The sequence below is a fragment of the Gambusia affinis genome, linkage group LG02 (genome assembly GCF_019740435.1).
Source record: "Gambusia affinis linkage group LG02, SWU_Gaff_1.0, whole genome shotgun sequence".
Classification (NCBI taxonomy): domain Eukaryota; kingdom Metazoa; phylum Chordata; class Actinopteri; order Cyprinodontiformes; family Poeciliidae; genus Gambusia; species Gambusia affinis.
In genome coordinates, this window is record NC_057869.1 from 10,792,562 (window position 1) to 10,820,346 (window position 27,785).

Consider the following 27,785-nt stretch of genomic DNA (forward strand, 5'->3'; position numbering starts at 1 on the left):
CCTGACAAGACAGTTTAATATTCTAGTTAATCTTTTCGAGGTAATAGGCCTGTATCTCACATAGAGACCACAGAAATGCAATCTGAGGATTGAGAATGTGACACAGACCTGAAAATAAAGAGCTAACGCTGAACTTTTGAACTAGATTGATACTTCACTACACAATCAAACACACCAAGTTTAAAATATATGTGAATTTATACAAATTGCATATAAAAATGTACACAGTCAAAAAGCTGCAGAGAAGTAGAACATTGATGTTCCTTTCAGGTATAAAAGTTATTTAAAAAAAAATTGTACCAGCACAGATACAGAACGGCAGTCTTACTTTTTGTACACCAAAGATAATTTTGTACATGATCTACATCTAAAAATATATAATTTCTAATGTTTTTTGTTTTAAAAAAAGAAAGTCTGAAAAACATGCATCTAAAAACAACTAAACAATAAAAAGATTGCCAAAAATGGGCTTACATTGCACACACATGATTGTGTCTTCCCTGTTTCCACCTTTTTGTTTTGCATTCATCTACACAGGAAGTTTGCTCACCCTGATAATACACAGCCAAATGTGTCTGAAATGTCATTGTGTTTTAAAAGCTTCATTATCTTTTTACTAAAATATGTGCTTAACACAGATCTGTAAATGTAGAAAATTGAAATTTCTTCACCAAGGCATCAAAAGATGCCATGGTGAACCGAGAACAAAATGTAAAACCTTCTGTTTCCTCTCATCAAGTGAACAAACAACAGTTTCCCAGATAGCAAGTAAATAATCAATGTCCTGCTGTGAGCGGTTAAAAGAAAACAAAAAAAACACCCCACTGAATTTCTTGTGACTGATTCTTTGCAGCTCCTTTTGACCATTTGTTTCAGTCAGATATGTTTTCCAGTCAGGAAGAAAAGCGGCCGGTCCTCTTTGGCGTTGGCAGTCTGGAACTCGTCGCTGAGCCTGAACCTCCACTGCTCCTCCAGCTCCAGCCTGCCCACAGTCTGCCTCAGTGAGCTGCGATCTGCACTGATTACACACAGGGTTGCACCTACACAGAGGCAGGCAACAGGGACAGACATTGTGAAGATGAGAGAAGTCCTTTTTCTTTTAATAGGTCGCAGGCAGGAAGCATGAAGAACGAATCTACACAGAGTTCATGTCCTATGTTGAATTTATTTTTGAAAGTACGATATTTTGTACAGGCCACGATCACAGAGGGACATTCTGACATTAAAAGCGACACCTTAGATGTGATTCACACTACAATCTGCTGAGTGTTTTTGTTTGTAAAATGTATTTTTTCCTATGGGCCACTGCCAACAATGCAGCACTTTCCGGTATGTTTGTGGTCTGCTGCTGTACCTTTGAGAAAGGTGAACTTCTTGAGGAACCCAGAGGTCACAAATGTGTCAGGAAAACAGAGAAGAAGGCCACTGAACAGCAGACCAGCGGTGCTGATGTTGATACAGTGAGGTCTGGAACTGACAAAACACACCGTCACCTGTAGAAGGAGAGCAATTTGTTTAAATGCATCTGCTTCAACGGCACAATTTGTAGCTGAAATCACATTCAAATTTGCATACACTTTATAAAGAGAAACAACATTTTTTCCTCAGTGTCAGACATTAAACCAGGCTAAACTTTTTCTGATTTAGATCAGCTAAATCAGGGCTGCCAAAATTATTGCGATTTGTTAAATGTTTGTCATTTCAGAAATTTATATCCATTTTCTTGATTTATGGTAGAGTTGGCTTTGTTATTGCCGCACTAAAATATTAACTCTTTTTATTCTTAAGACACAGTAACTAATTTTCTTGTGTGCTTTGGGTCTTTGTTGATTTGGAATGCCTATTTGTGCCAAAATTTTTACTTCCTCGATGACATCTTGAGATGTTATTTCTCCATTTCCACATAATGTCCTTGTCAGTGTGTTTGAGGTCCTGCTTTAAGATGTATCTATGCATTTGGATTTTCCCACATTGCTTAAAATTATAGTACTCTTAGTGTACGTAAACTCCAGCATTCAAAGAAAACTATACCAATTTATTTATTTTTTTTGGCAAATTACGGTATTTTTGTCATTATTCTGGCATTTAATGTCAGACAGTGACAGGTTATTATTATGTGGGTGGGTGGGTGTTTTTATACCTCAGGTCCCAGGTTGAGGTAACAATCCACAGACAGAACAGGGTGAGTGTAGTTCTTGGTGCTGAGAGGGAACAGTTTCTGGCTGGTGTGTTGGAGGTATTTTTCCAGGAGAAGCTGAGCTGGTGAGGCCAGGAAGAGATGCTTGCTGTCTGGGGCACAGATGTACTGTGAGGGTCCCACTGAGGTGGAAACGTCTGTCATCTGAATAAGAACCAACAGTTTTGGATGTTATTTAAAATTAGTTTATGCTGTTATTTATTAAGAAGGGTAAATACAGCAGCTAATGTGCACAAAGGTTTTTCCCCACTACAGATTTCTTCTCTGTGAGTTTTTCTTTAAGATGTTTCAAATCATGAAATACGTTTTAAAATGTGACATGTTAACCTTAGTAAATAAAAATATGTTTTTTAATTATTTTATTCATTAAAGAAGAAAATCAAACTTTCCTCTATGTAAAAGTTCCTTTCAAAAGCTACAGCCAAATTTGATTATCAATAGACTCACTGAATACATTAAATCCCTTTAATGGAACTTGTCTGACAAAAAGAAGGAGGCTGAAATACTTCAAAAAGCATTTCCCAATCTGAAAAAAAATCATGACCAGATGATAGACAAAGATGCTGACATCAATTAGTTTGGAAAGTCTTATAAATTAATTCTAAGGCTTTGGGACTTCAGTGCACCCAAGTCAGAACTATTATCCAGAAATGGAAAAAACATGGAATAATGGAGAATCTTTGCAGAAGTGACAAGGCTACCAAAATTTCTCCAAGGCAGAACTGACTACTCGTCCATGAAGTTAGAAAAACATCCTGAACCTAAACCAGAATCAGTTATCGCCAGTGTTCATTATTCAACAGAAATAAGGAAAGACGACCTAAACATGAAAGTGTGATGAAAATACTTTAATGACACTGTGTATCTCAGTTGTTTAAAATGTAAATAAACATTTTAAACAACTCAAGATGCTGACTCTCTAGTCAAAACATGTATTAATTAAAAACATTAAAATATCATTTTTGATTTGTGGCTCTGACAAGGCTTTATGAACTGTGCAGTGTTCTAGAACAACTAGCAGCTCAGTTTGAATTATGTATCAGTGTCTACCTTGGTCTTGATAATGAATGTCCGGTAACCTCCAATGGCAATTTGCTTTTTCATCATGCTGAAGTTGTTGAACCTGCAGACAAGGAGCCCGGCACTGTGCAGCCTCAGGGTGAAGTCCACATCGTGACAGGTGAAGCGGTTCTGGTCGTATTGGACGTTCTGACTCCGGTCAACATTGAGAAGGAGGAAGTCATGAACGTGACCTCTGGAGAACGGCTCCCACTGTTTGATACCTGATTCAACAGCAAAGCATTGCAGGATGAAATTAATGGAACACGCTGCTTTACCTTTTAGAAAATAAAATGTTGATTTGAGTTAAAGTGGTTAAAAATTATTGAAAAATAATGACAATATTTAGGGTTTTTTGGGCTAATGTATCATCAATACCAAAACTCTTGGTATTGGTGATACATTTTCAGACAAGCTAATGGGAGAGAGAGGATGCAATTGACAGAAGGCAAAGACATCAGCACACCACTTTTCTAATCTTTAATGCATTTTCATTAGATGTGGGTAAATTATCATAATTAACAAAAATGAAAACTTGAAACATCCATCTATTAATCTGTATAATGTCATTCAATCCTGAACTGAGTTAGGATTGCTTTTGATTAATTGTTACTACATCTGACCAAGTGTAACATCTGCTGTAAATGTTTACTAAACAAACTAAAATGAAGGAATCTTTAATGTTTTGGAGTTTTTTGGATTAAAATGTTTTTTTTTTTGCTAATCATTTTGTTATTCAACCTGAAATTTTCTATTCTCCCTGACATTGTGTTTTCTCACCTGTTATTCCTCGGCTGTTCCACTTCCTTATACCACACAGGCCATACTGGGCAAGGTCTGGGCAGGCCTCCATGTGCTGCAAGACTTGTTTTAGTGACACAGCATGTTCAGCAGGACAACTATGAGAACAACAAAACGTAAACATGGTCTGTGTTAAACCCAGCAATTTTCTCATAAGATCTTCTTTCTCAAACAACAGCATACGCTTTTCTTTCACCTCAATTTATCGTTGTCTACTGCATTCCACATAACACACGAGTCATCAGCAAGGATGATGAAGGGCCAGACATCAACCGATGGGCTTCCTCCTTCCACCCGCCGACTGCGCTCCAACTCCAAGTTGTGATAAGAAAGCTCCTTTATCAGAAAGTGAGCAGCTCCTGAACATACATCAAGATATGATCATAAAAGTGATTTAATCTGAACAAATATGTAAAATCCAAATAAAAACAATAACTATGAAACAGAAGAATAACAGAGTTAATCAGAGCCACATACCGATACCCGCTCCATTGAAGACAGTGGGCAGCACCAGCATGATGTGGTTGGGCCAGTACTTCTTGTAGACAGCCATCTCATACTCTTTAACTACAAGGATGTGTAGATGTGAGGCTCCATCCATCGCATGGTACAGGTTGAACAGACCGTGCTCGTGGCGACCGGTGGTTGGGGTGAATATTGGACTCTTAATGCAGTCTGGGCTCTGCAAAGCACAACAAAAAGGACTTAATTCAAGATAGCGCTTTATGACAAAGAATAAGAAAAAGAAAAGATGATAAAATGATTTAGAATTTCTGGCAAAACATGAATTGACTGTGCTTTGTATATTTACTCAAAGATTTAACAATTACACCACCTTGTGGAGAAATGTTGTAACTGCAACCAATCCTTGAAGAATGTCACCTTAAATAAATTTCTCTTATTAAAACCACAACATGATAAATGTTTATATGTAAAACAAAAGCTAATACACTTTTCAAAGCTAATATAAGAAAAATATTCAACAATTGAATGGTCCCTCTGGGAACTGGCATTGACAAATTCTGTAGAAAGATTTTAAATAAAAAGTATATACCCAGTCAGAAGTGAGAGGCAGCCGCATGCTCTCCAGCTGGCCTCCTGGCTGGCTGAAACTGAAGTAGTGTTCCTTAGACTTTGGTATGATGAAATAGAGCTGGATGTCTTCTCCGAGCAGAAGATGGGTGAATGTGAAAGCATGCAACGTTGACTCATACATCTGGAATTTGATAAGAAATGGCTCCAATTTAGATTTTAGAGCTAGCTTGAATGTTATTTCTCACACTGTCGTCTATCATTTTGTGTGTAAGTAGGTGAGTAACTTGCAGACCTGGTATCTGGGGTTAAAGCCAAGGTACTGATGACACTGCTCACAGTGATGATAAGTGTTGTACGCTGCGTACTTGGACAGCTTTATCCGAGATGTCCGTCTGCGTAGGTACACATCCTCCTGGCGGACAGGGTTTCCTTAGCAACACAACAGAGGAGAGAGGAGGGAATAATATTGCAAGATGACTGATTGAACACCTGGACTACTTTTGGAAATTAATAAATAAACTGCCAAGAGAAAGACTTTATTTGCAGACTTCATACCATCAGCTCGTGGTTTAAATCCAGGACAGTACACAATGCTGATGTCATCATACTTTGGGTCATGGATGGTGTAGTCGAAGGGCATTGTCTTTATAACTTCTGTGTTTGGCCATGGAGCATTGGGTGGGTGGTACTGCACACCTTCTACCTCGGCTGGTGAAAATGTAATGCACTTTTTAATGCACATTCCTTATGAGTGACAGAATTAAGAGCATAACATAATGAAGACATGTCTTGATAAATGAAAGCATGATTACATGATCTTTTGAAGATGAGAAGTTTTTTTATATAGTGATGTAAGTGAGAACTCACTGCAGTGGATGTCCTCTTCATCATAGATATCCACCTCCATTAGCCTGATCAGCATGCGAGACAGGAGGCCCAGAAAATGAAGATATGCCCCTGTTTTCCCCACCTGACCATGGAAACATACAATAAGACTTCTGAATAGAAGAAAGCTAATAAAATGAATGGAAGAAAGGCAACCAGACTGACACTACCTGTGGGGGACCACTAAGCAACAGCCTACGTGGGTGGAAATTGTCAGTTCGTCCTTCAGTGCGATTGCTGCTGTCCATGTGGTAGGACCGAGGGACTGTCCACTGACGATAATACAGCGACTGCTCTGTGCATGTCATCATTTTGCTTAGCAGAGGTCTGAGAAAAAAACCAATAAAAACAAATTTCAAAATGCAGGCCATTTTGATTTCATCTACACCCGAGACTATGTTTGCAGTTGTTTCCACCATTTCCCATGCTGCTGCTGTTTGTACATCTTTTAGGATTGTGCAAATCAACTTATAGCTGATGGATCTTACAGCTTACTTTTGAAATGAATCTATCTTATTCTTCTTCAATTGTTTGCTTTTTGTAAACTGTGTTTAAGAAGGAAAGAAAAGAAAAATACAGTGCCTCAGAAAAAAAAATTTGTAAAATTTGTTTATTTCTAATGACAGCTAAGTAATAACTGAACTCCACCAGTTTTAAATATCTCATTATAAATTCAGCTGTTCTATGAAGGCCTCAGATGTTTGTTAGAGAACATTACTGAAGAAACTACATGACGAAGACCAAGGAACGCAAAAGACAGGACAGATATAAAGTTCTTGAGCATGAAACATTGTTCAGCCGCTGAACCTGGAAAAGATATGTAGTCATGCAGTTGCTTTCACTTTTCAATATGCACAACCTTTTCAATAAAGATATTAGAGTTTTTAGTTTTAGGAGTAGTGTATTCTTAAAATTTATTGTTAACACATTACATTAGAACAGTGCTACAAATCAATTTTAATATTGAGAAATAAGAGTTTCTGTTACCTAAAACTGCTTGCCCAAGCAACAGATATGTGTGGCAAGAATGAAGTACACCGTGGAAGGCCACTGCTGTCACTGGCTGTGATAATGTCATAGAGAGCACGGGGGAGGAGCACAGATGGGGGACGACTCAGTCCTCTTGCCCACGAGCAGCTCAGATTAGGAGAGGAGGCCCGTGGAGATGAGGAGTCCGAGGATGCAGATTTGGAGGGAACTTGAGGTTGAGAAACAGGCTGCTGCTGAGTGGACTGGACATTTGTTTGAGATGCTGGCTGACTTTGACCTTGGAGCTGTGCCTGCTGCTGGGAGATTAGCTGGACCTGGGGATAACCCTGAATTTGGGGTTGGCTTTGGAAGTTGGGGGTAATTTGAAAATATGACTGAGAGGAGGTCTGGGGCTGAAGCTGAACCTGGGCTTTTGAGGGAGACTGTATGTTGTCCAGGGTTTCTTTTGGAACATTTGGAGAGGCGGCAATTCGAGATGGGAGGGGATCTACAGTTTTACTATCAGGACATGGCTGGAGAGACTGAGAGGCTTGTAAAAGAGGGTCTCCTGGAAATGACCCCAAATGACAAGAGAGGGTTTTAAATAAATAAAGAATTCAGGTCATCTGCAAACTTTGACTGATTTAATTGTTCAACATACCGTTGTCCTGTCCCTCCTCTTCTTCATTGTCAGTGCTGCTGAGTTTGTCGGCATCGCTTTCGATCAAGTCACTTCCTGGTCCAGGGTTGTGTGGCGGCCGTGACTCTGCTTTCACCAGGTAAGCAGCTAGTCCCAACTCCTGTTCCAGAGTGGTCCGTTGAAGGTATGAGCAACTTATCACTCGGAGGTCACAATACTTCAAAGACCTTGTACAAAAAAATAAGACAAATTTATCTGCTTGTGGCATTTATTGACGCTTACTAATTTTCATCTAAAACACAATCTAAAGTCAGCAGTCGAAGCTCAGCGAGTACCTCGGTAAAGATTCTCCAAGCGGTTCGGCTCCTGACAAGATCAGGATGCACGGCAGAGCCTCCAGCTCTAAGTAGGTATGAGGAACCCATTCAGCATCCTGGATCTTTAACCAAATCTGTAGTGTATCAACACGCATATCAGTATTTATTGTTTACAGTATAATAACGCTTTGCATTTCTAATAAAATTTGTGTCAAACTGAATCCGATCAACAACCAACACCGTACCTTGATCTGATCAGTGAAAGTCTGTCCAATCGTCAAAGCTTGACTAGGATTCCCCAGAATGATTTCAAAACTGTCCTCCATACCCAGCTGCCTCCTCACTCTGGACAGCCGTCGGTGGGCCCAAGCTGCCAGAGCCAGAGAGGGAATCCGCAGCAGGACCATGTGACCATGATGGGTGGGACATTGCTGAACAGCGGTGAGCAGAGACTGCACAATCTCCATGGTTTCCACAGAGGTGTGTTTGTGGAGATTGTGAGAGCTGCTGATCTTGCCAGATGAAGCCATCAGAGCAACACAGTATTGTTGTACTAAAACTGTAGTCCGTATTACAGCACTGTGGAGTTTGGGAAATCTGAAAACACCAAGAAGAAATGGTGAACTTCTACTATGACTTGGTTTTAAACTTTATTAGAGTTTAGCTGATTAAGGATGGTGTATGTGGGTGTTGGACCTCTCTTCGAGGGTTGATGTCATGCTCTCAAAAGAGGAATCATATCGCATCAGTGGGAGGCTGCTTCCTGAACGGGTCGACTCTAAAAGCTCTGACACACCAAAGTACCGTGTCCTCTCGTGATACAGGTCCACATCCTACACACACAAGCAACAGCTGACATTCAGACCAACAACCAGACCACTGTTTCACCAAATGTCCATCCCAAACAGAGCTTAGACTCACATTGCTGAATGCAGACGGCCAGTGAATCTCATTGTAAGGGCTGATGCGAGTGCACTGTGTTTGCAAAGCAAATGGGAACGAGGTGACGTGCAGAATCAAGATGTTTGTGGCGTCTTTCACCTGCCGGGAATTTAACAACCGATCCACAAGACCCAGACTGCTGTCTGTGCTGCTGTAAAATGTGCTGATATGGACAGGAGTCACATAAATACAATGAATGACCTCATCTTTGTTGCATTATTTCATTGATTTAAGCTTTCCTAATCCAAACCTGCTAATATCCCAATGGGCATGGTCATGAACCAAGATGTAGAGCGTGTAGGAGTTGGTCTGTGCTTCCTGGAGAAGCTTGTCAATTCGTGACTGAGCGCTCTGATCCATCTTCACCACATAGCGCTCTGCCTCTCTCTGAGACGCAAATTCCTGCTCTGAACTCCCAAGCTCCTGAAGAACACCTAGAAAATACAAAGGAATGAAGTAATATATAAAAATTTTTAAAAACTTCCTCTTAGCTGGTGACTATTGTTGAACTAAAAACTTGTCTGATCCATACAGGTTAAGAAACAAAGACTACTAACCAGAGCTCCAGAGGTGAAGAACAGTCTGCTGAAATGAGACCTCGGAAGGAGGGACAAGGATGAGGAAGCTGACCCTGTTGAAGGAACCGAGGTCCAGATTCTGTGTGCTGGAGTCTGCAATGGCACAAACATGGGACAGAAGCTTTCTAGCCACCGCCAGCTGTATGGGACGAACCTCACGCCACTCTACTCTGTATTCTGCAAGCACAAAGATGGACACTGAGATTATAACATACAAAATGTAAATAAAGTTGACATTGTAACAGAAATTTTAAACTCAAAATTTTTAAATAAAACCAGATTTTTCAGTGGTTGCTTGTTTGAAGAGCAAATCTTATCTAAGGTATTTTTCTAAGGTCCTTTCTGAATTGGACAACCTTCTAATACAGATGTAAACAAGAATTACATTTCTTCAAGGACGTGAACATTAATGCAAGTGCCGCTATAAATGGTTAACACTTAATCCCAAAAAGCCTTCTTCTTACCTAAACAAGGGGTTTTGGGGCTTGAAGCCGTCTCCTTAGGGCTGGGCGTATCTTTTAAACTGGATGCTTGTGAATCTTTTGCAGTCGGTCTGTCTTTGGGGCTATTTGTGGCTTTAGGAGTCTTCTCTTCAGCTACAGTCTGACTACTGGAGGGGGGTGATGCTTCGTGCTCCACACTGGCACTGTCCAGAAGGAAATCCATATTACCATCTGAGAAACAGAAAGCCACATAAATATATTAGACAATTCTGACAAAAATTTCAATAGCAAATGAACAAGTCAAAGATAGAGACTTACCTTGTCCGAGGGAATTGCAATAGTGGATAAGTTCCTGGGCAGCCCCTGTGTGGAGTTGGTGGCTGATTTCTTTCAGTCCCTCAGTGGGAGAAAACATGCTCTCTGCCAAGGCACGACACTGATGTTTACCTGAAACAGATCCACAGATGAATTCAATTCTCCTGTTCACGTTTACCATGACATCACTATTTTTACTACACCACAACTCTCACCTGTTACCACCACACAGGACTGAGTTTCTTGTCCCGGTGAAGTGACGATGATGACGACATAGTTTGTGTTTTCAAGCCGTCCGTCCACCAACCTACTGAACATCTGCAGAAGCCCCTGAGCCAAGGACTTGACATTTTCCCCCAACACCACCACACCCTCCCCACAGGACGAGGCAGCGAGCTGGGCGAGCCAGGGAAGCTGACTGGGGGTGAGGGGCTGCTGACTTTGAGGAGGTAAAGAGAGATGCTGGGGGAGCCCGGGCAAGCTAGCAGGTACCTGAGGATGATCAAATTGAATCATTTATTCATGTATGTTATTTTATCAGTGTTGCTTATGTAAATTTGATTTTAAAAAATCACAATGCTGATGCTTTTCTCGCAATGTCTGACCTCTATGCCATAGTGTCTCCCTTGTGTTCCTTGTGTTTGTGACTGCTGAAACTGTCTGATCTCACTGAGGTGAGATTCCCTCCATGACCTCATGAATATCTGCTCCAAGTCCTCAATGAGGGGTACCTGCTCAGTGCCTGAGAGAGAACAAAGCTGCAGTCATACTTTTTACGATCTTACCATTTATGATTGTATATAAAAAATATGTTGCACAGGTTTAGGACTGAAGAAAGGAAGAACAATTTGTGTAAATGAAATTCTGTACCCTCTTTGAAAAATGTAGGTGGCTGTTTTGTATGGATCATGTGTATTGAGATGAAAGGAACAACAAATTCATTGTTGTTCCACATCAGGGTTGGTTATGTTACTTTGCTAACATCTTGGATTTAAACTTTATGGTTTTATTAGTTCTCCCCACTGATTAGTGGCTATTAGCTGAAGTAATTTAATAACAGGACAAACTGCTATAAGTTAAATAGTTGAGCACATGGAGGTGAGTGAATCTTACACTGTGCAGACTGAGCACATGCATGGCACACAATGAGGTTATGCAATACTATAAGTAAGATATTGCTGCAACACTTAAATGTTATGGCAGTGGAGGATGTGTGCAGTATATATATGATGTTAAAGAAAGGCAAGATCATAACCAACAATGTAATAGCTGAATTTAAGAAGTCAAATTACTGTAGTTTATGGTTTGAAGATTACATTGTGTTCAAAATCCTTTTGCACTAACCTAGCTGAACGAGGTAGTAAACCGTGAGCAGAATCTGCATCTCAGCAGAGAGAGGTTGAATCGGTGATGTTCCGTAATGTTGGTAAACCCTGGGGAGTGTTTGTGAGCTCAGGTAACAACTCTGTAGGAGAGAACTGATGAGTACGTCACTCGTGTTGCCTGTAAGTTGAGGAAGAGGGCCATGACCTGGAGAAATAGGAAATGTACAGAAGAAAAAAAAACATGGGAGTAAATGGGAATAAGTTGAACGTCAGTTTGGGGATTTTAGCAGTTTGTTAAATTCACTTGTCCTTTTTCATATTTCATATTACAGCAAGATATACTAGAAATTGCAGTTGTAGTGACACAAAACGGTGGAAAGTACTAAGCCTTGATATTTGTGAAAAATACACTCAACATGTAATGTGCCATTGGCCCCAGGGTGAGACAGAGTAAGACTTACTTTAAATTCCTAAATTGACTCTGAGTGCTTTGGAACAAAGAAGTCAAGTGGTAGAACCCCCACAAAAATGCCGAGCTAAGAGATCCAGTGTGAAGATACAAGAAGATCTTCAACCAAAATAAATTACGGCAGCACAATAACCATAAAAGCCATCTGAGAAACGTGTTAAGGAACAAAAAACTATTTAAGACCCCTCATCCTTTTATATTATGATCTTGTGCAAATGAGCACCAGACAAGGGATATTTTTAAAAAATTCAAAAAATCTTCATTCTATCAAGAGAAAAACATATATTCTGATGGCTTCCAATGTTGTTGACATAACAGGGAGATCTCTTTAGAGTAGTTCCATCATAGAAGCTTTTTCCACTAATGAAACAGTGGAGCTCGGTCTTGTGAAACTGAATTAAACATCAAGTGGTTTTGAGGAGATGTTACAGGAGGCTTCCCACCCAAGTGGCGATCACACAGTGTTTCAACGGGAAATGCTGCAATTTACAATGCCTGTTTAACAAAGATATTTTCCATCCTGCATGTTTCCCTGACATAAACCAGGGCGAAAACATTTTTGGACAGATGCCAAGGGAGGTTTATAAAAACAGATGTCTGTTCCAGACAATAGATCACATCACATTGCAACAATCCCAGAAGTGTCCTGGTAACACTCACATCTAGAATGCCTAAAATAATCAAACAAAAGCAGTGAAGCTACTTATCAAGTCTTTTTGTCGGTATTTTTAGTTTTGTTTTGGGTGTGTGTGTCTAACAGTCTTGAACTTGGCTGATGAATGGCTTGTTTGAGTTTTGGTTTTCTATTTTTTTTTTTTTACCTCCTATCTTTTTTTTTTCCATGTCTAACAATCCAGAATCCTAAAACTAAAATGGTTGTAACCTTTTTCCAATACTTGGCATGTTGATAAATTACCTAGAAGACTTTAATACTGCAGAACTCCTTTTCTGTCACATCTTTTAACAAATTTTTAAGAACAAAGTTCTCTAGCAAGAACATTCTGTTACATGACAATTGAAGTATAAATTACTATATAGACTTAGTTACAAGCATGGTGACAAAATCACAGATTTTATCAGAAAAATACAAGGTTCACATTACCATGTGCTGGGATATATATACACATAAATATATAAATTGCCTCTACACCAACAACAGTCAGACAAAAAAGTAAATGTACAATAAATGAGTTAGGAAAGGATTCCTGTAGTGTGCAAGTCTGTTAATTTAAAACTTTTTGCCAGAAATGAGGAATTATAGGAAAAAGAAGTGTAGAACAGAATAGTAGATGCTATAGAGGGGGAACAATATTGACAGAAAAAAATTTAAAAGATAATTTGTGTTAGGTATTTCTCAATATATGAAGATGATTTAGCCACACAGGGTGCTGGAAATTCCTCCGACTTTCAAATGACACACATAGCTGACCCTCTCACCTTTAAATATGACAGGCTGCAGCCTGCAGGTGTGTAGCAGCTGATCAGGCACTGCTACAGACACTTCAGGGGGCGAAAGTTGACTTGCTGAACCTCGTGATGAACTCTGTACGGCTGTAGTCTCTGGCACAAAAGGAAAACAAACACAGAAAGGTATTTACATTTAGCACACAGTTCCAATGAGGCTAATTAGCCTGATAACAAAAACACACAGTGCCTCCAAAACCCTATTTGTACCTGATCTTGCTCCATTGGTGATGACAGAAGTCACTGATAATGTTGCTAAAGTTAATGACGATTGTGCAGACTTCCCAGCACTCTCTGTCAAACTATTGGCAGATGAATCAGGTGACCAGCCTTTGTGTCTCTTTTTGGGGGGACCAGCATTTGTAGGTGGAACTGTCGGGTTAAAAAAACAAATTCAGGATATATTTAGATTACGTTTTTTGTCCCATCTTGTGTTTTATTCCAGTGATTTAGAGTGAATTATTTGTTATTTTTCAGTCATTTCTCTTTGAGACTGACAAACTGAGGCACACAGAAGTGACTTTTCTCATCCCAACACCTCACAAATTAACACATTTACTACAAGATGCCAGGGAGACCTTTGTAGATACTGTAATGCAAAACGGTTGTATTTTAGTCATGCATTTATCAGTCTTTTCTTCTCAAGTATCTGTTAAAATGCTGTAATAATGGAAACACATAAAAGATGCGCTTGTTAAAGGGCAATGAAAAAAAACAACACCACCAGGAAGGAAGTGTTTCATTCAGATATAATGCAGGAGAAAAAAGATGAGACAGAGAGAGAGGGAATTTTACAACCTGGGTTTATGGAGGAGCCAGAGCGAGAGACAAGGAGTAAGAAGGACAGAGGCAAACAGGAAGAAAAGAGAGGTAGATGTTTAGTGCTCTGATGACTGCCAAATCAAAGCAGGGAAAACAAAGGACCTTTCTCCCTCGCCCCCGACATAAAAAGTAGCTACTGGGCTCCTGTGAAGCAGACAGACAGAAAGTGAAGGGTCTTAAAGACAACTTCTTCTTTGCATATGAACAAGAAGTTGTGTTATACAAGCAGACATTGCCTGCATGGATTCTACGTAGAATAGTATATGCCATTCTGGGAAATTACACTATTGTCATACATATCCTAGAAAGAACTAAAAAGCTGAAAAAACCCGTTAAGGGGAATCTGTACCAGTAACTGATGGTCTCCCAGGTCCCGACTGATTTGAAGGTGGCTGGGCAATGGAGGAAGCTGCTGTGTGGTTTCCATTTATCAGCATGGTGGGAACATCAGCTGTCTGAGGCTCCACATGTGATCCTTAGAAATAAAAAAAAAAAAGACGACAAAGATTTATTAGAGACAATTATGTTTTAGAAGACAACAAGGAAATGACCAGAATCAGTAATATGTCTTTGTGTCATTTTTAACCTGTGGCACTGCCTGGTGTGTGTGATGAGTGAGCCAACGCCGGGTTCGATGGCCGTTCATCTAATGTCAGGTGGCCCTCTGAGAGACTGGTTCTGATCTGTCTTATTCTGACATCTGAAAGACATATCAAACTGGTTGTCTACAAACAGAGACAAATTAAATCTCTTTCACGTTAATGCTTTGAGAGTGAGCATGCCTGTTAGAAGGAGCGCATACATTGAAGTGTGAGGGTTTGAACACCAGAAACTAAACACTGACTAATCACAAAAGTAAAGCACATAAGACAATGAGAAATGAGCTGAACTAAATAAAGCCTCGTCATAAAGATGACCAACGGCAAACAATAACTAAATCCACTTCGGTTCTAGAGACGCATTCGGATACCATCTTTGTAATGGTATGTGAAACTTATCAGCAGGATTCACCTAACATCCTGAGGAAATGTCCAGAAGACCAAAGGTTGAGTTTTGTGCAAAGACTGCAACAAATTCTCCGAAATCTGAGTCTAAAAGTTGTTGCATCATCCGGTTATATTCTGAAATGCATACAGGTTCAAACTCACTCATTCTGTGTGCAAATAATCAAAGTCTGGATAAAGACATAAGAAAAAAGACATAATCAAAAAGCCTCATTGCATAATTTTCAGAGCATATTATACATAATGTTCTGCCTTTGGGTGCTCTAAGCTGGGGTTGCACTTCGTATTCTTCTGATTTCAAGATCTATCAACAAGTGTCACTAGTCTGAAATTCCAGAATAGGATTAGATAATACAACAGGAAGTGACTGGTGACACACATGGAAGGAATTCAGGACCGATTAAATGTTTTCAGTGAATGCTACTTTTGCTTGAATCTGCAAGAACCATTAAATTTTTCTCTCAGTTTTTCTCTGGAGATAAATCTTGTTAGCACAAAAACAAGGTACTGTTTTCTTTCTGGAGGGGCAAAGCAAAGAAAAAAAATAAAACAGGACTCCAGAAACTTGCCAATAATGTCAGCCTTATGCATAGGATTCACCTCTGGTTTTGATTGTATGTTGGGTTGTTAGTCCAGCGTTAGTATGTAACCAAACCCTTTTCAGGAAATAAGCCTAGAATTTCTCTGTGTTAAATTCCAGCCTCTCAACACCAACGCCCAAGAGAAAAAGCAGATCCGGAGAAAATCTGACGTCTTTCTATGAACTATCAAGTCCTCCATCTCACACTTTCAGTTACAGACTACTAAATTGAAACAATTACCAAATGAGCAAAAACATCCAAAAACAGTAGGGGTATATCCCATTAAGACTCAATAACAGTCTTTACACCTATCCACACAACTGCTTTCTCCACCTAATGTCCATTTTCACTATGACATTCAGGCTGTTGCTTCTGTGCACACTCTAACATCTCACCTTTGACCCCCCTAATACCTTGTCTGACCAGTCCATCTGGTCACACCCACACAGTCACATCTTTGCAATCATAAATGCGACTTTATTCAATTTTCAGAGTATGAAAAACATCTCACATGTGTTCTAAAAGCAGTTGTGAATACGAGTTCTTTTTATTGATATAGTATAACATTCTGTACCATGATTACCGTCTGCCTATTTTAAAGGCATTTTTGAAGGTGACTGTGTTGATGTTTTTAAAACACTAAGCATTCATGTAACTGCTTCAGGTAAAAGGTCTTGTATTATATCATACTTGTTGTCTCGCGAAGTATGAGAAGCTCTTCGGCTTCAGTGCTGGAAATCCAAGCTGGCTACAAGTTAAACAGACCCAGATCATCCTCAACAACACAAGCATCTGGCTAAAGGCAAAAATTTTTCACTGGTGTTTTGTTGCATGTGTTTAAAACAAAAACATCTCCAGTAAGCATTTGTCGCCAAGTTATAAAGTTCAAAATACAGCTAAATGACAACTGGGGATCTCCATCTTAAACATTGAATATGATGTGTATGATGGAGAAACGTCATCAAGGCAATTCTTAAAACCGGTATCACCCCTACTTATGTTTGATGAAATAAATTACACAGTCTAAAAGAGTTAACAACACCCTTAACGTGAAATTGTACAATTCCTCAAGTGGAACGTCAAAAAAAAAGTCAAGATTTCTTGTAAAAGCAGTAGCTCCATCTTTTACCATTTCCCCTCCAGCAAATGGGAGCACCCTTGACCAGCATGCCCTGGTTGTTGCGGTAGAGATGATACTTCAAGTGCTTCTGTTTCTTGGGCTGGGTGCTGAGCTTCAGGTTGATGTGGTTGGAAAACTCTGTGAAGTAACGGAAACCTTTCTCTCCACAGCCCAAGCAGTTTCCAGAGAAACCTGGAAGAGGATTGAGCAAACAGATCACATTATGTTTAATGATTATGTGGATAATATCACGAATGCACTCACATGCAAAAAATCAAATAAATAAACAAAGATTTTTGGACTGAGCTTTATTTACGCCTTCTAATCTTTTCAACAGAAAATTATGTCACATTGTCCTGAGACAGTGTTCTGTCTTACCAAGCAGGGCGTTTCGACCCCGTTCATCTGGCAGGAAGCGTCGGTCCACAGCGCAAACCAGCAGGTTGTCAGGGAGGGAGGGGGATTTTACCCCAACTGGCATGAACCCAGGAGGAACATCCAAGTTCTCTGACGCAAGCGAGGACAAACGCAAATCTTTGCCAGCCTGACAGAAGCCTGTTAGGAGAAGGAAAGAAATGTTTTCACTAAATATTCAAGTAGATCCAAGAGATTAGCCATTTTAACAACACAAATACATGAAATATTCAATTGTTTGATCAAGTATTTGTCCACTTACACATTTCTTTTGTTTTTGTTTATTTGTCTACATGTTTGAGACCAATAACCTATTTTATGATCAGGAAAAATAATCTCAGGGGCTTTTCAAAGTGGGACTTCATTTATTAAGAAAAATGGTTCTGGATCTAATGGAAAATTAGTATCTGGTTGTACCACGCTGGCAGAATGCGTCTTATTGTTGTAGATCGATTTTGGATCACTTTTTAAAATTATTTTTATTGCGTCCCATTAATTGACAACACTGACATTTTAAAATAAAGTCCCCAACAGATTCAAAAGACTTCTGTCGTAAACTGCTGAAAAAATTCCTTTTCTGTATTTTTGTCACCACATATATAAACTTGTACATGCCATCTGTGGTGCAGCACCCCTCAGGTGGAGGTTTCATCTGATAGGGTATCGGTGGGCTGTTGGACCCAGAGCCATCTTCATCTTCTTCATCATCATTGAATGTTCGACCTAGTTAGAATACAAAAACACTGTTTTATTTTAGGGCAAATTGATCAGTGATAGTAAAAATTTTAATGATGATTAAAACAAATGTTTCAGACTTAAGACTAAAGATGGGGAACATCCTAAAACTGGACTCGCTGCTGCGTCACCTGAATATTTCTTCAACCCACCATCCTGCATAAACAGCTGCTCTGTCTCAAGATACAGCTGTGAGAAGACCGGCCGAGGCACCACAGTGTTTGACCTCAGGGATGCCTCGATGGAGTTGTGGAGGACCTCCTCAAAGCGTGTTGACCGCAGCTGGCCTGCATAAGAGTTCCCCATCGGCGTCCTGGAAGCACACACAGCAACCCCAGACTGAACTGAAAAGTCTTTTGGTTGTTTTTGTTTACTCTGAAGTGATCACAAAAAACTGAAGATGAACCAAACAGATAGTTTTGGTCATATTATTTGTGATTTAGAAGTGTTTTCTCAGTGAAGGAAGTAATACAAAAAAAATGTTGTAATGATTACAAAAATGTAAATAAACATATTTTATGTTTATACATTTTAAAAATCTCTCTAGCATCAATTTTTAAAAGTTTTTGCTTAGTTATGTGAGCAGAGTCACAGACACCTCCACACTTGTGAAAAATAATTTAACATCAGAAGCACATCTGCTCTCACTGACACACAGAGACCTGACAGGGGATTAAAATGTGGCTGTGGGTGCAGGGCGTTTTACCGAAGAGCATAATATAAAATCAGCTGCGCTGACAGAGTCAGAACACCCTGACCTAGACACAACTCCCTCCCTCTGTTTTTCTACTTTCTCTCCAAGAGCATTTCTCGAACTCCTTCTCTCCATGGTGTATTTCAGCACTAATTTTAAACAGATCATTTACACAAATAAATTTGACAAACTCAGATTTCTAAGAGGACAAATATGCTGTAGTTGTTTACTGAAAGAATATAACTTGACTCTGAGCATGAACCTAATCCCTCTGCATTAAACTCTGGCAGCTCCCAAGCTGGCTGACAAACTCACACAACTGACTTAAAATGCCTGAACATGACATGAATTGGCCAGGGAGCAACCTGAGGGTCAGCTTACTGCAAAGACATCGTCACACACCATTAAAAGCACTCAGCATATTTTCAATAAGAAGCTGCATCTATCAATGTCCTACAATGACGTGTTGCTTTGCAAAACCATATTTTGTATTATGGGACAAAGAAAAAACAATAAAAAAATAAACATCTACATTCAAAATGCAAGATGTTTATGAGCCCTCTTAATCCATCTTCTAGGTGGCAACAGTTATCACAGAAACACGCCAGACAAAAATCCACACCTAGACAGATTCATATGGAGACTAATTATGTTCATTTAATGGTTATGTTTGTTTCTGATAGGAAATGAGACAGAGACATTTTAAAACACAATAAAGCAATGTAAAAAAAAGTCATTAAAAATGTACAAGATATAAAAAGAAATTGCATTTTAAAAATAAATATACACTACATCATATATTTGGGGAAAACTCTTCATGGTCATTACAGCAATAACTGCTCTTATAGTTGCTGACCAGCTTTCCACTAGTATTTTGATGATTGGTCTTTGGTAACGAGTTCCCAAGTCTTAGAGCCTGGAAAATCACCATTCCATTTCCATATTACTTACAGTAAAAAAAATAAAATAAAAATAAAAAATAAATAAAAAAATATGGCAATAAAAATAAAAGCTTACTTTAAAGCTACATCTGCAGGGGGATTACAATATTTTAAGGCCAATCTGTGGACAGATGCATGATCCTCAATCAACCTTAACAATCAATCTAAATTTTCTCTGATTGGAAGATTATACACTGAAGAAAATGTATCGGCAAAGATAAAACCAAGAATCTGAAATTTGATGCAGTTTTTGCAGTTAGGATTTATAAAAGGGTAAGATCTTATAATTCCAAAATCTGTTGGTGGATTCAAAACTACTAAGAGAGCCTGTAGCAACTTTTTATACTTCTCTTTGTCATACTACAAAAAAGTCAAGTCCGGTCACACCTTTAAGAAATGTCAAAATCGGCATCAGATTAGTCCATTTCTAATTGTTATTTACTGCAATACAATCTTCATTCACTTTGCAAAAAAAACCAAAAAACTGTCAGAATACAACATTAGTAACAGATGTCCCTCTACAATCATTTTCAACATTGACATGTTATTGGGTCAACTGTTGCGAGACTTCTAGCTTTACATTCACCTCACACATTTAGGCTGAAGATGGTTGCAGTGACACATTCCTGACCACCTCCTGCTCCCACATTTTGAAAGGAGCAACGGAGGCTTTTTGGGGCCTTGCACCACCTTGCAGAGAGACGAAGTGATTGGGAGACAAAAAGCTCGTTCTCCAGCACACAACCAGTGCTGACAGGAAGTAATCACACCTTCTGCCAAAGAGGATGCTGATCATTTTACGACCACAGACTGAAGGGGGGGGGCTGGGTGGTAAGTTGAATTGGGGGGAAGCCTAAAACCCTGAGCTTACAGACAAAGCTCTTGTAGGTATAAAACACAATTTAATCTTCTTTGCTGAAAAATCCATAAAATAACAAAGGAACTGATATCAATAATAATAATAGTGCATAATATCAAATAAAATTCTTCTTGTTAATGTTTCAATTAATTTGGCACAAAGAAACCTTCAGGAAGGATTAGAATTTATTCTGAAGTTCCATCTTTCATCTATGTTTCAACTTGTGCTCCTGCTCTGTCATGGGTTCAGTATTTATTGCAGAAAACGTTACGCAGAAAAGATGACAGCAATAAGCCGCAAGTAAAACTTTTAAGGCTGCTTTGTTGATCTTTTCTCCTCCCACCTCCCCCTTCTTTCCTCTTTCCTTGACATGGAAGTGGGAGATCCTTTTATCTCCACCTCTACTTTTTTTTTCCCCTTCGGCCTCTTTTTCACCCTAGGGAGAGAGACACTATTGTGGTGTTTTATGACCCCTTGAACCCTATTCCCATTACTACATTTTCACGCACACACACACAGTTGCAGTTACGATCCTTTAAAAAGAAATTCGAACACTATACCACAAATCAAATACGTTTTTACTTGGACACTAATACTGTAACTGATATTTTAGGAATATTTTTATTTTCATATTAAACTGAATGTAAGTATTATATGTATATAATTTTATAAATGTGTAATTTAAACTCACTTTGAAGAAAATATATTTAATAGTATTGTGTAGTTTACACTAAAGATTAGTCTCAACTACAATATCAGGTGAATTTTAAAACAAAAATCCTGACTACCACACTGCAAAGATGTTTTTAAGAGTTTGCAATTAGAGCTACATTTCCATTGTTGCAAAAGCCAGCTAACATATGCAAACACATATATATCATCTGTGCTGTGAGGGCATGGCTGAATTAGTTTGAGGGATGTCTCATGACCACAAGGTCAAAGGTGAGCCGAGATAACAATGTTTAAGTAAAGCTTTGATGTGAGCTATACTTCTTGCACAAGTGCGCACAAACACACACGCACACACACATGCACAAACACAGGGATTCCCCACCTCCCACCCCAGACACGCTCTCCCAGGGTCTCTAGCTAAGCGGACACAAAAGGCTCGTCTTAGAGAGGGGTGAAGGGTCATGTTGGGAGAGGTCAAATAAAGACCCCTGGCTTTTTTCCCTCTCTCAGCCCGGCCCACATACCAGTCACACAGACACACACATGCACACGCACACAAACACATAAAAAAAAAACATGCAGCAATACCAAGACTTTTATTTCTTTCTGTTCACTTCGACACGTGGGGTCTCCTCTTACTTAAATTCCCAGTATACAGCTGAGGAGAAAATAGTGGACAAGATTTATGCAGTTAAACTATTACCAGAAACTGCACAGAGCTAGTTTGTGCCTCATACATGTGTGGTTCATACGGCATAGGAACACCAAGTATTCACTTAATTTTATGACAAATGAGGTCATTTAGAGAAAGGTCAGTGGGGATAAGTCTTCACAGATTGGGAGACCCTTTTTACTGCGAGTGTTTTTGTGCCTTTGTATTCGAAACAGATAAGATAAAGTAGCTGAGGATCATCCAGCATCTATTTCTGTCCTGTATTTAAACAGTGAAAAAAATAAATAAAAATTTTACATATACTCCGACACCATGTCGGATGTACAGCATCTGAAGTGGATATTGAAATGGGAGCATCTTCAAGCAGTGACCCACAGCAAACACTTCCATTCACAGTTTGCTCAAAACACACTGCATGGATGACTAGTTTGCCAACTGGTCAGACATCTCTATAGGCATGTATGCATTCATGCACTGATCCACTCTTTGTAATAGCCAGAAAATCACCGATATCTATAAAAATACTTCAATCACTAAATCCCTACATGTTTCTCCCACTCAAATGCTCTATTTACCTGCATGAACAGGAAAATTATTTACAATGTCAGCAGATAATGCAAAATGATCTATGCAGGTTGCAGGTTATTGTCAGTGTATATTTTACACCATAAATTTGCTCCTCACTGAAAGTTTGGTGGCTGCACTGCCTGTCGCTTTGCTATCTCAGAGAATGTCCTTGAGCAGATTTTGTTTCTTCTGCTCCGTTCTGCTTACATAACTTCAGGGATACTTGTATTGTCTAGATGCATGAACATCTGGCTTAATATGTGCTTTCGTTTGGCTTTATACTTTTATGATGCAGAATGCCTTTAAAAATTTTAATCACTTTGTACCATCACCATTTTTTAAAAAAAAAAAAAACGGCAGATGTGTAAAATGTTAACGAAGACAAGTTTGCATCAACTTATAAACTTTATATAACTGTATTAAAAGGACAAAGAAATTATTTAAACTTTTTTAATAATTTCAGATACCTCTAGTTACAGTCTGTCACTAGAGGAATGAATTATAAAGAGCCTTGTGCATTTAACGTGAGATATAAAATAATCAAAGATATAAAATATTCATTTAAATGCAGATAAAAGTAGATTAGCCAATAATAGTAATGCAATTATTCATATCTTTATTTTAAACAAAGATGGAGTAAAATAAAAGTCTTAATTCATATTTAACTTTACAGTTGTATGCAACTTCATAAAGCTGTTAAAACATTTCAGTACAAGGTTTTGAAATGAGCTAAAAATAAATGAATAAAATGTTAAAAGGTAAAGAAACCGTGCGGTATTCCAAAATACTAAACAGGGGTAACGATTTATTATTAAACGTCAACAACAACTGAGTTTGAAGTCAGCTTCTGTAATAACTAAAGCTAACCAGATACAAGATGCAGGGTGGACGTACCTCTACACTCGAGCGCCAGAATCCGAAAAAAAACCACTTTTCTCAAAAAGCGAATAGATTGATCCCGCGTGCTGTCACCATGTCACCGGCGCGAGACCTGCATCGGGACTGGCTTTGGTGCCGCGCGTGTCATCACCTCTGATCCGCCGCGAGGTCCCTCCCCTTTCTTCCGGAACTGTGTTACGGTCAGTCTCCTCAAATTGTGTTAAAAAGCTGTCTAAAAAATTTGAGACCATGAAATAATGACGCAGAACAATAAATAGATGGTAAAGGAAAAACAAACAAATGAAATGACAAAAATAAAACGGATTAAAGAATCTTTGCTAAATTTGTTAAGCCTTTAATAAGTTTATAAGTTTTATTGGTGCTAATCTTATACTACGGTATTAAACATAACCATGTCATGGCGCAATTAAATGTAAGGATTAAAACTGTATTTAAGCAACTTTTCTTGTGTTTCTTTTAACATATCCATCTTAAAGAAAAACAAAAAACTAAAAGCAAAACTTTCTGTGTCCTGCTGACATTTTCCATGGAAATTATTCAAACGCACACTGGGCATTTGAACTGTACCACTCCCAACAAATTAGTCAAAATTAAAAACTGTTGGCGTGCTGTGATGGCGTAGGGGATAGCGCGATCCACATTTGGAGGCCTTGAGTCCTCGACGCGGCCGTCGTGGGTTCGATTCCCGGACCCGACCGACATTTGCCGCATGTCTTCCCCTCTTCCCTGTCAGCCTACTGTCATATAAGGGACACTAGAGCCTACAAAAGACCTCCTAGGGGGAAAAAATAAAAACTGTAAAAGCATAAACTAAGAAAATCAGCAACAAATGGGTTACTTGTGCTTTATTCTTTATCAAGTTACAAGTTTAACTAAAATCTTTCCCTCCAAGGAGAGACGTTTTTATTAAACTACTTTTACCTACTAATTATGACATCAAATGCCAAAAGAGCCAACTGTCCTGGTATCCTACAGATAGAAATCTTGGAATAAAAACTCTTTCGCAGCTTAAACAGACTCAAAATACTTCAGACGTCCAAAAGATGTCTGTCGCTCTCTACTGGACAAAAGACTGCCTTACAGCGAGAGCAAGGGAATTAAAGAAGTAAGCAACACCTCGACAAAATACTTGGGGATAATGTCTGCTCAGTGGTGAGACAAAATCACATTTTTGCACAGAGAGGGTTTTTTTTACAGATTGAGGTAGAATTAAGGAGAATTAACAGATGCTGACTCATTAACAGTGTGCTAATAATAAACAGAAGTCATCTTTTTTTGACTACATGGACTAATAGTCAAGACTTATTTTAAGATATCGGGTCATCAGATCAGAGAACAATTTTCTACAAGCTTTCCAACTTCCACTAGCTCAAAGACCCCCATGTGCCAAGTGTTCCTGCACCCTCAGTAAACCAACAGGTGAGTTAATTTCCATGCCACACTACAGACATTGAAGGTATAATTGGTTTAATTATCAAAGTACTTCATTGTGGTGGATACATATAATCTATTTTGTACGTATCAAATATTCATTTACATGTAAAAATATCATGCATGTTCCACATTCAAGACATCTTTTTCAGTATGAAATAATGTTTTTAAAGCTCTGCATATACAGATTTTCAGTTAAAACATAACCGAGTTTCAGTTTTACTCTACAGATTATTTCTTGGATTTTGGTAATTTGGTATCAATTTAACAGCCAGGTTAAGAAAATGTAAAATCTCTGCTTTTCACAACCCTGTGACAGATAACATGAGGGCTGTTTTTTATATACATTTCCTATATTCATATTAAAACTTTACCAAAAAAGATGTTGCCGAAACAGCAAAGATTGAAAGAAAGTGTTTTGTTCAGATTAGATCACAACATTTTTACCAAAACGCTGGTATACTCACACTAAACATCACCCTGGAAGCAATAACCGACTTTAAAACATGGTAGTGGCAGCATTATACTGTGGGGATGTAATTCATCTGCATGGACAGGAAGCTGGTCAAAGCAGATGGAAAAAAGGGTTGGAGCTAAATCCTGGGCAACTTGTGCCCAGGATTTTGTTCATTTATCACTTTATTATGACGTGATAAAATGTGAAAAGTTTCAAATTCTCCTGAAGGCCACTTTAACTGTAAAATGGGATAAAATATTTACAAATATACAATAATTAAAAAAGAAATTGTTAAAAGAAATTTAATCGCCATTTAACTTAAAGCATAAAGGGAGACTTGAATAAGATAATACTAGATACATTAATTGCAGGTGTTACATTTGGTGCAACCACAAAAAAGGAAATCACGTAAAATAAAATTATACTGCTAATATTTCAGATTAAAAACCTTTGATTATTTACATAAGGCCTAACCATTTCGGACTCCAGTACCCCTCCTAATTACAGCTTACATTTTGTCACTGGGAATCCCATACTTCATCCTTTCTGCTGTCCCAACTGGGCAGTGCCAATCTGTACAGTGGCACAGCCATGCCACGCCAACACAACATCCCCTGATGGGAGAACAGGTGTTGGACAGGGTCCAGTGGAGCAGAGAGGAGCGGGCTGCCATGATATATCAGATGAACCGTCCAGCACCAACTCCCCTGGCCCGAGGGAGGGGGACCCAGCCATTTATTAAGTGAGTGAGTGTGTGTGAGTGTGTGCGTGTAGGTTCTGGGGTTTGGGGGTGGGGGTTTTTGGGGGTGCAGCAGCAGGACAACAATGAACCCTAACAAAACTGATTGGGACTGAAAGACCCAACAGGGAGGTGAGCTAATCTAAGAAATCCCCAAACATAAACCACATATGCCCAACAGAAACAGAACAACGAAAACAGAACATCGGCTTTGACATTTTCATTAAAAAAAATATATATATATATATTACACTAAAAGATTGCAGATTTTTCTTTCAGACATTACTTTATTGATTAAGTATAATTTTGTCCTATTTTACTATCACTAAACTGAAAGAAAAACATTGCATGCGGCCTTAAAGCAAGACTTTCCTTGACCAATTCTTGTTCTGGGACTCGGAGCCTAAAACAGACGCAAATTAAGATTCGAGATTAGTTTCTCAAGCCTCTTTACTGCTAATTTTACAGGCAAATGACATTGAATATGGTGACTTTCTAAGCCACAGTGGATACATATTGGCCTAGGCAAGGCTTGTAGGTCCTGCTAATGGCTTGAATATAATATTTTATGTCCCGTTGCTATAGCCACGGTGCTTAACTTGTGATGTAAAAATAGTCCGGCCCATTCATTTTAGTATAAATACCTCACATGATTTCAAGACACAGACTGAGGTGTATGTAAAGCATGTCTATTTGAATGTGCCCCGGCAGAGGAAAAGGTATTGCTACTTTAAACATAATGACGGGCCAGGTCATTTGGCTGAGAATAATGGTGGTTTCGCTTTAAAGCATATCACTCTCATTAGGTTTTTACACACTAGTCGTACGTAACTAAAGATGCACTTGTCTGGACACGCCCTCAACACACAGACAGACACACGCACCTTGCACCCACACAAACACACACATATTCATATCCACCACTAACGTCGTTAAGGCCCTTTGAAAAGAGGCCTCATTTGAGAGAAGCAATAAAATTCTTAATCATTTTATTACCAAAAGAGTATTTAACAAGTGGATAATGAAACGCCAAAGGCAGGTTAGCAGAGTTTAACCTTCATAGAGGAAGCCATGTATCACATGCTGCCCCCAGGCATGTTAGGACAGAAATGTCATCCTCCATTATCCACCATACCTGAAGTGTGGCGTTGTTCGGCTGGCAGGCAGGCAGGCGTCTCGCTCTGCAAGGCCAGGCTGACGGGAAATTAGGGGGGAATTCAATTAATGGACGTTTTTTACGCGCCATGGAGAGGGCACCGCTGCACACACACCTCAATGTGTGATGCACACTCTGGGTAACGAATGTAACGCACACATACCTCAAAGCATATCCTCCACATCTCACACTGTGCGGGACTGCTGATGGGACAGGAGATCAGGGGGAACACATGTTCTTTCCCCTGTTAACAGCCATTGTCTTGCTTTTAACTTTCTCCTCTAAACTTTTTTTCCCCCTTCCCTGTTCCAGTGGACAGCCAGCTTTGTCGAGTCCTCTGCTCTCTAAATAATTCTCCCTGATATGATAGTGGAACAGGGTTGCTCTGCTTTTTCTCCGCAGTTGGTCAATTAAGGAGAAAATGAGACAGAAAGGGGCGCTCTGAGTGTGCCACCATGAAAGAACCGTACCCAACCGCCTGCTTTCCAATTGCTCATTTAATATACTTTTAAATTGCTATGCAGTGTACTGCAAATGAAAGTGTTGTGCATGTAATAGAAAGTGAGAATACCAAAGTAAAG

At 39.1% G+C, this 27,785-nt stretch overlaps 1 protein-coding gene across 3 annotated transcripts in view; it reads right to left on the reverse strand.

Annotated features, from left to right (window-relative positions):
* Positions 1-205: 205 nt before the first annotated feature.
* The window catches only part of greb1 (growth regulating estrogen receptor binding 1), a 62,071-nt gene continuing 34,491 nt past the window's right edge, over positions 206-27,785 (reverse strand). Inside the window, exons 1-34 of one of the 3 annotated variants that reach the window (XM_044135524.1) lie at positions 23,416-23,503; positions 18,247-18,428; positions 17,996-18,103; positions 17,345-17,521; positions 16,976-17,158; positions 14,848-14,961; positions 14,611-14,736; positions 13,650-13,811; positions 13,413-13,535; positions 11,526-11,711; positions 10,787-10,923; positions 10,397-10,673; positions 10,185-10,313; positions 9,888-10,097; positions 9,403-9,600; positions 9,096-9,279; positions 8,825-9,008; positions 8,600-8,736; positions 8,149-8,500; positions 7,922-8,037; positions 7,608-7,813; positions 6,965-7,514; positions 6,148-6,304; positions 5,960-6,062; positions 5,648-5,800; positions 5,385-5,521; positions 5,112-5,273; positions 4,535-4,739; positions 4,254-4,416; positions 4,037-4,155; positions 3,248-3,480; positions 2,141-2,341; positions 1,355-1,493; positions 206-1,040 (exon numbers count right to left, since the gene is read on the reverse strand). In XM_044135524.1, the coding sequence (XP_043991459.1) occupies positions 877-1,040; positions 1,355-1,493; positions 2,141-2,341; positions 3,248-3,480; positions 4,037-4,155; positions 4,254-4,416; positions 4,535-4,739; positions 5,112-5,273; positions 5,385-5,521; positions 5,648-5,800; positions 5,960-6,062; positions 6,148-6,304; positions 6,965-7,514; positions 7,608-7,813; positions 7,922-8,037; positions 8,149-8,500; positions 8,600-8,736; positions 8,825-9,008; positions 9,096-9,279; positions 9,403-9,600; positions 9,888-10,097; positions 10,185-10,313; positions 10,397-10,673; positions 10,787-10,923; positions 11,526-11,711; positions 13,413-13,535; positions 13,650-13,811; positions 14,611-14,736; positions 14,848-14,961; positions 16,976-17,158; positions 17,345-17,521; positions 17,996-18,103; positions 18,247-18,421 (5,970 nt within the window). In that variant the 5' untranslated portion in view covers positions 18,422-18,428; positions 23,416-23,503 and the 3' untranslated portion in view covers positions 206-876. Of the gene's footprint in view, positions 1,041-1,354; positions 1,494-2,140; positions 2,342-3,247; positions 3,481-4,036; positions 4,156-4,253; positions 4,417-4,534; positions 4,740-5,111; positions 5,274-5,384; positions 5,522-5,647; positions 5,801-5,959; positions 6,063-6,147; positions 6,305-6,964; positions 7,515-7,607; positions 7,814-7,921; positions 8,038-8,148; positions 8,501-8,599; positions 8,737-8,824; positions 9,009-9,095; positions 9,280-9,402; positions 9,601-9,887; positions 10,098-10,184; positions 10,314-10,396; positions 10,674-10,786; positions 10,924-11,525; positions 11,712-13,412; positions 13,536-13,649; positions 13,812-14,610; positions 14,737-14,847; positions 14,962-16,975; positions 17,159-17,344; positions 17,522-17,995; positions 18,104-18,246; positions 18,429-23,415; positions 23,504-27,785 lie in introns of those variants that run through there. The other 2 variants (XM_044135522.1, XM_044135523.1) reach the window with 2 other exon arrangements.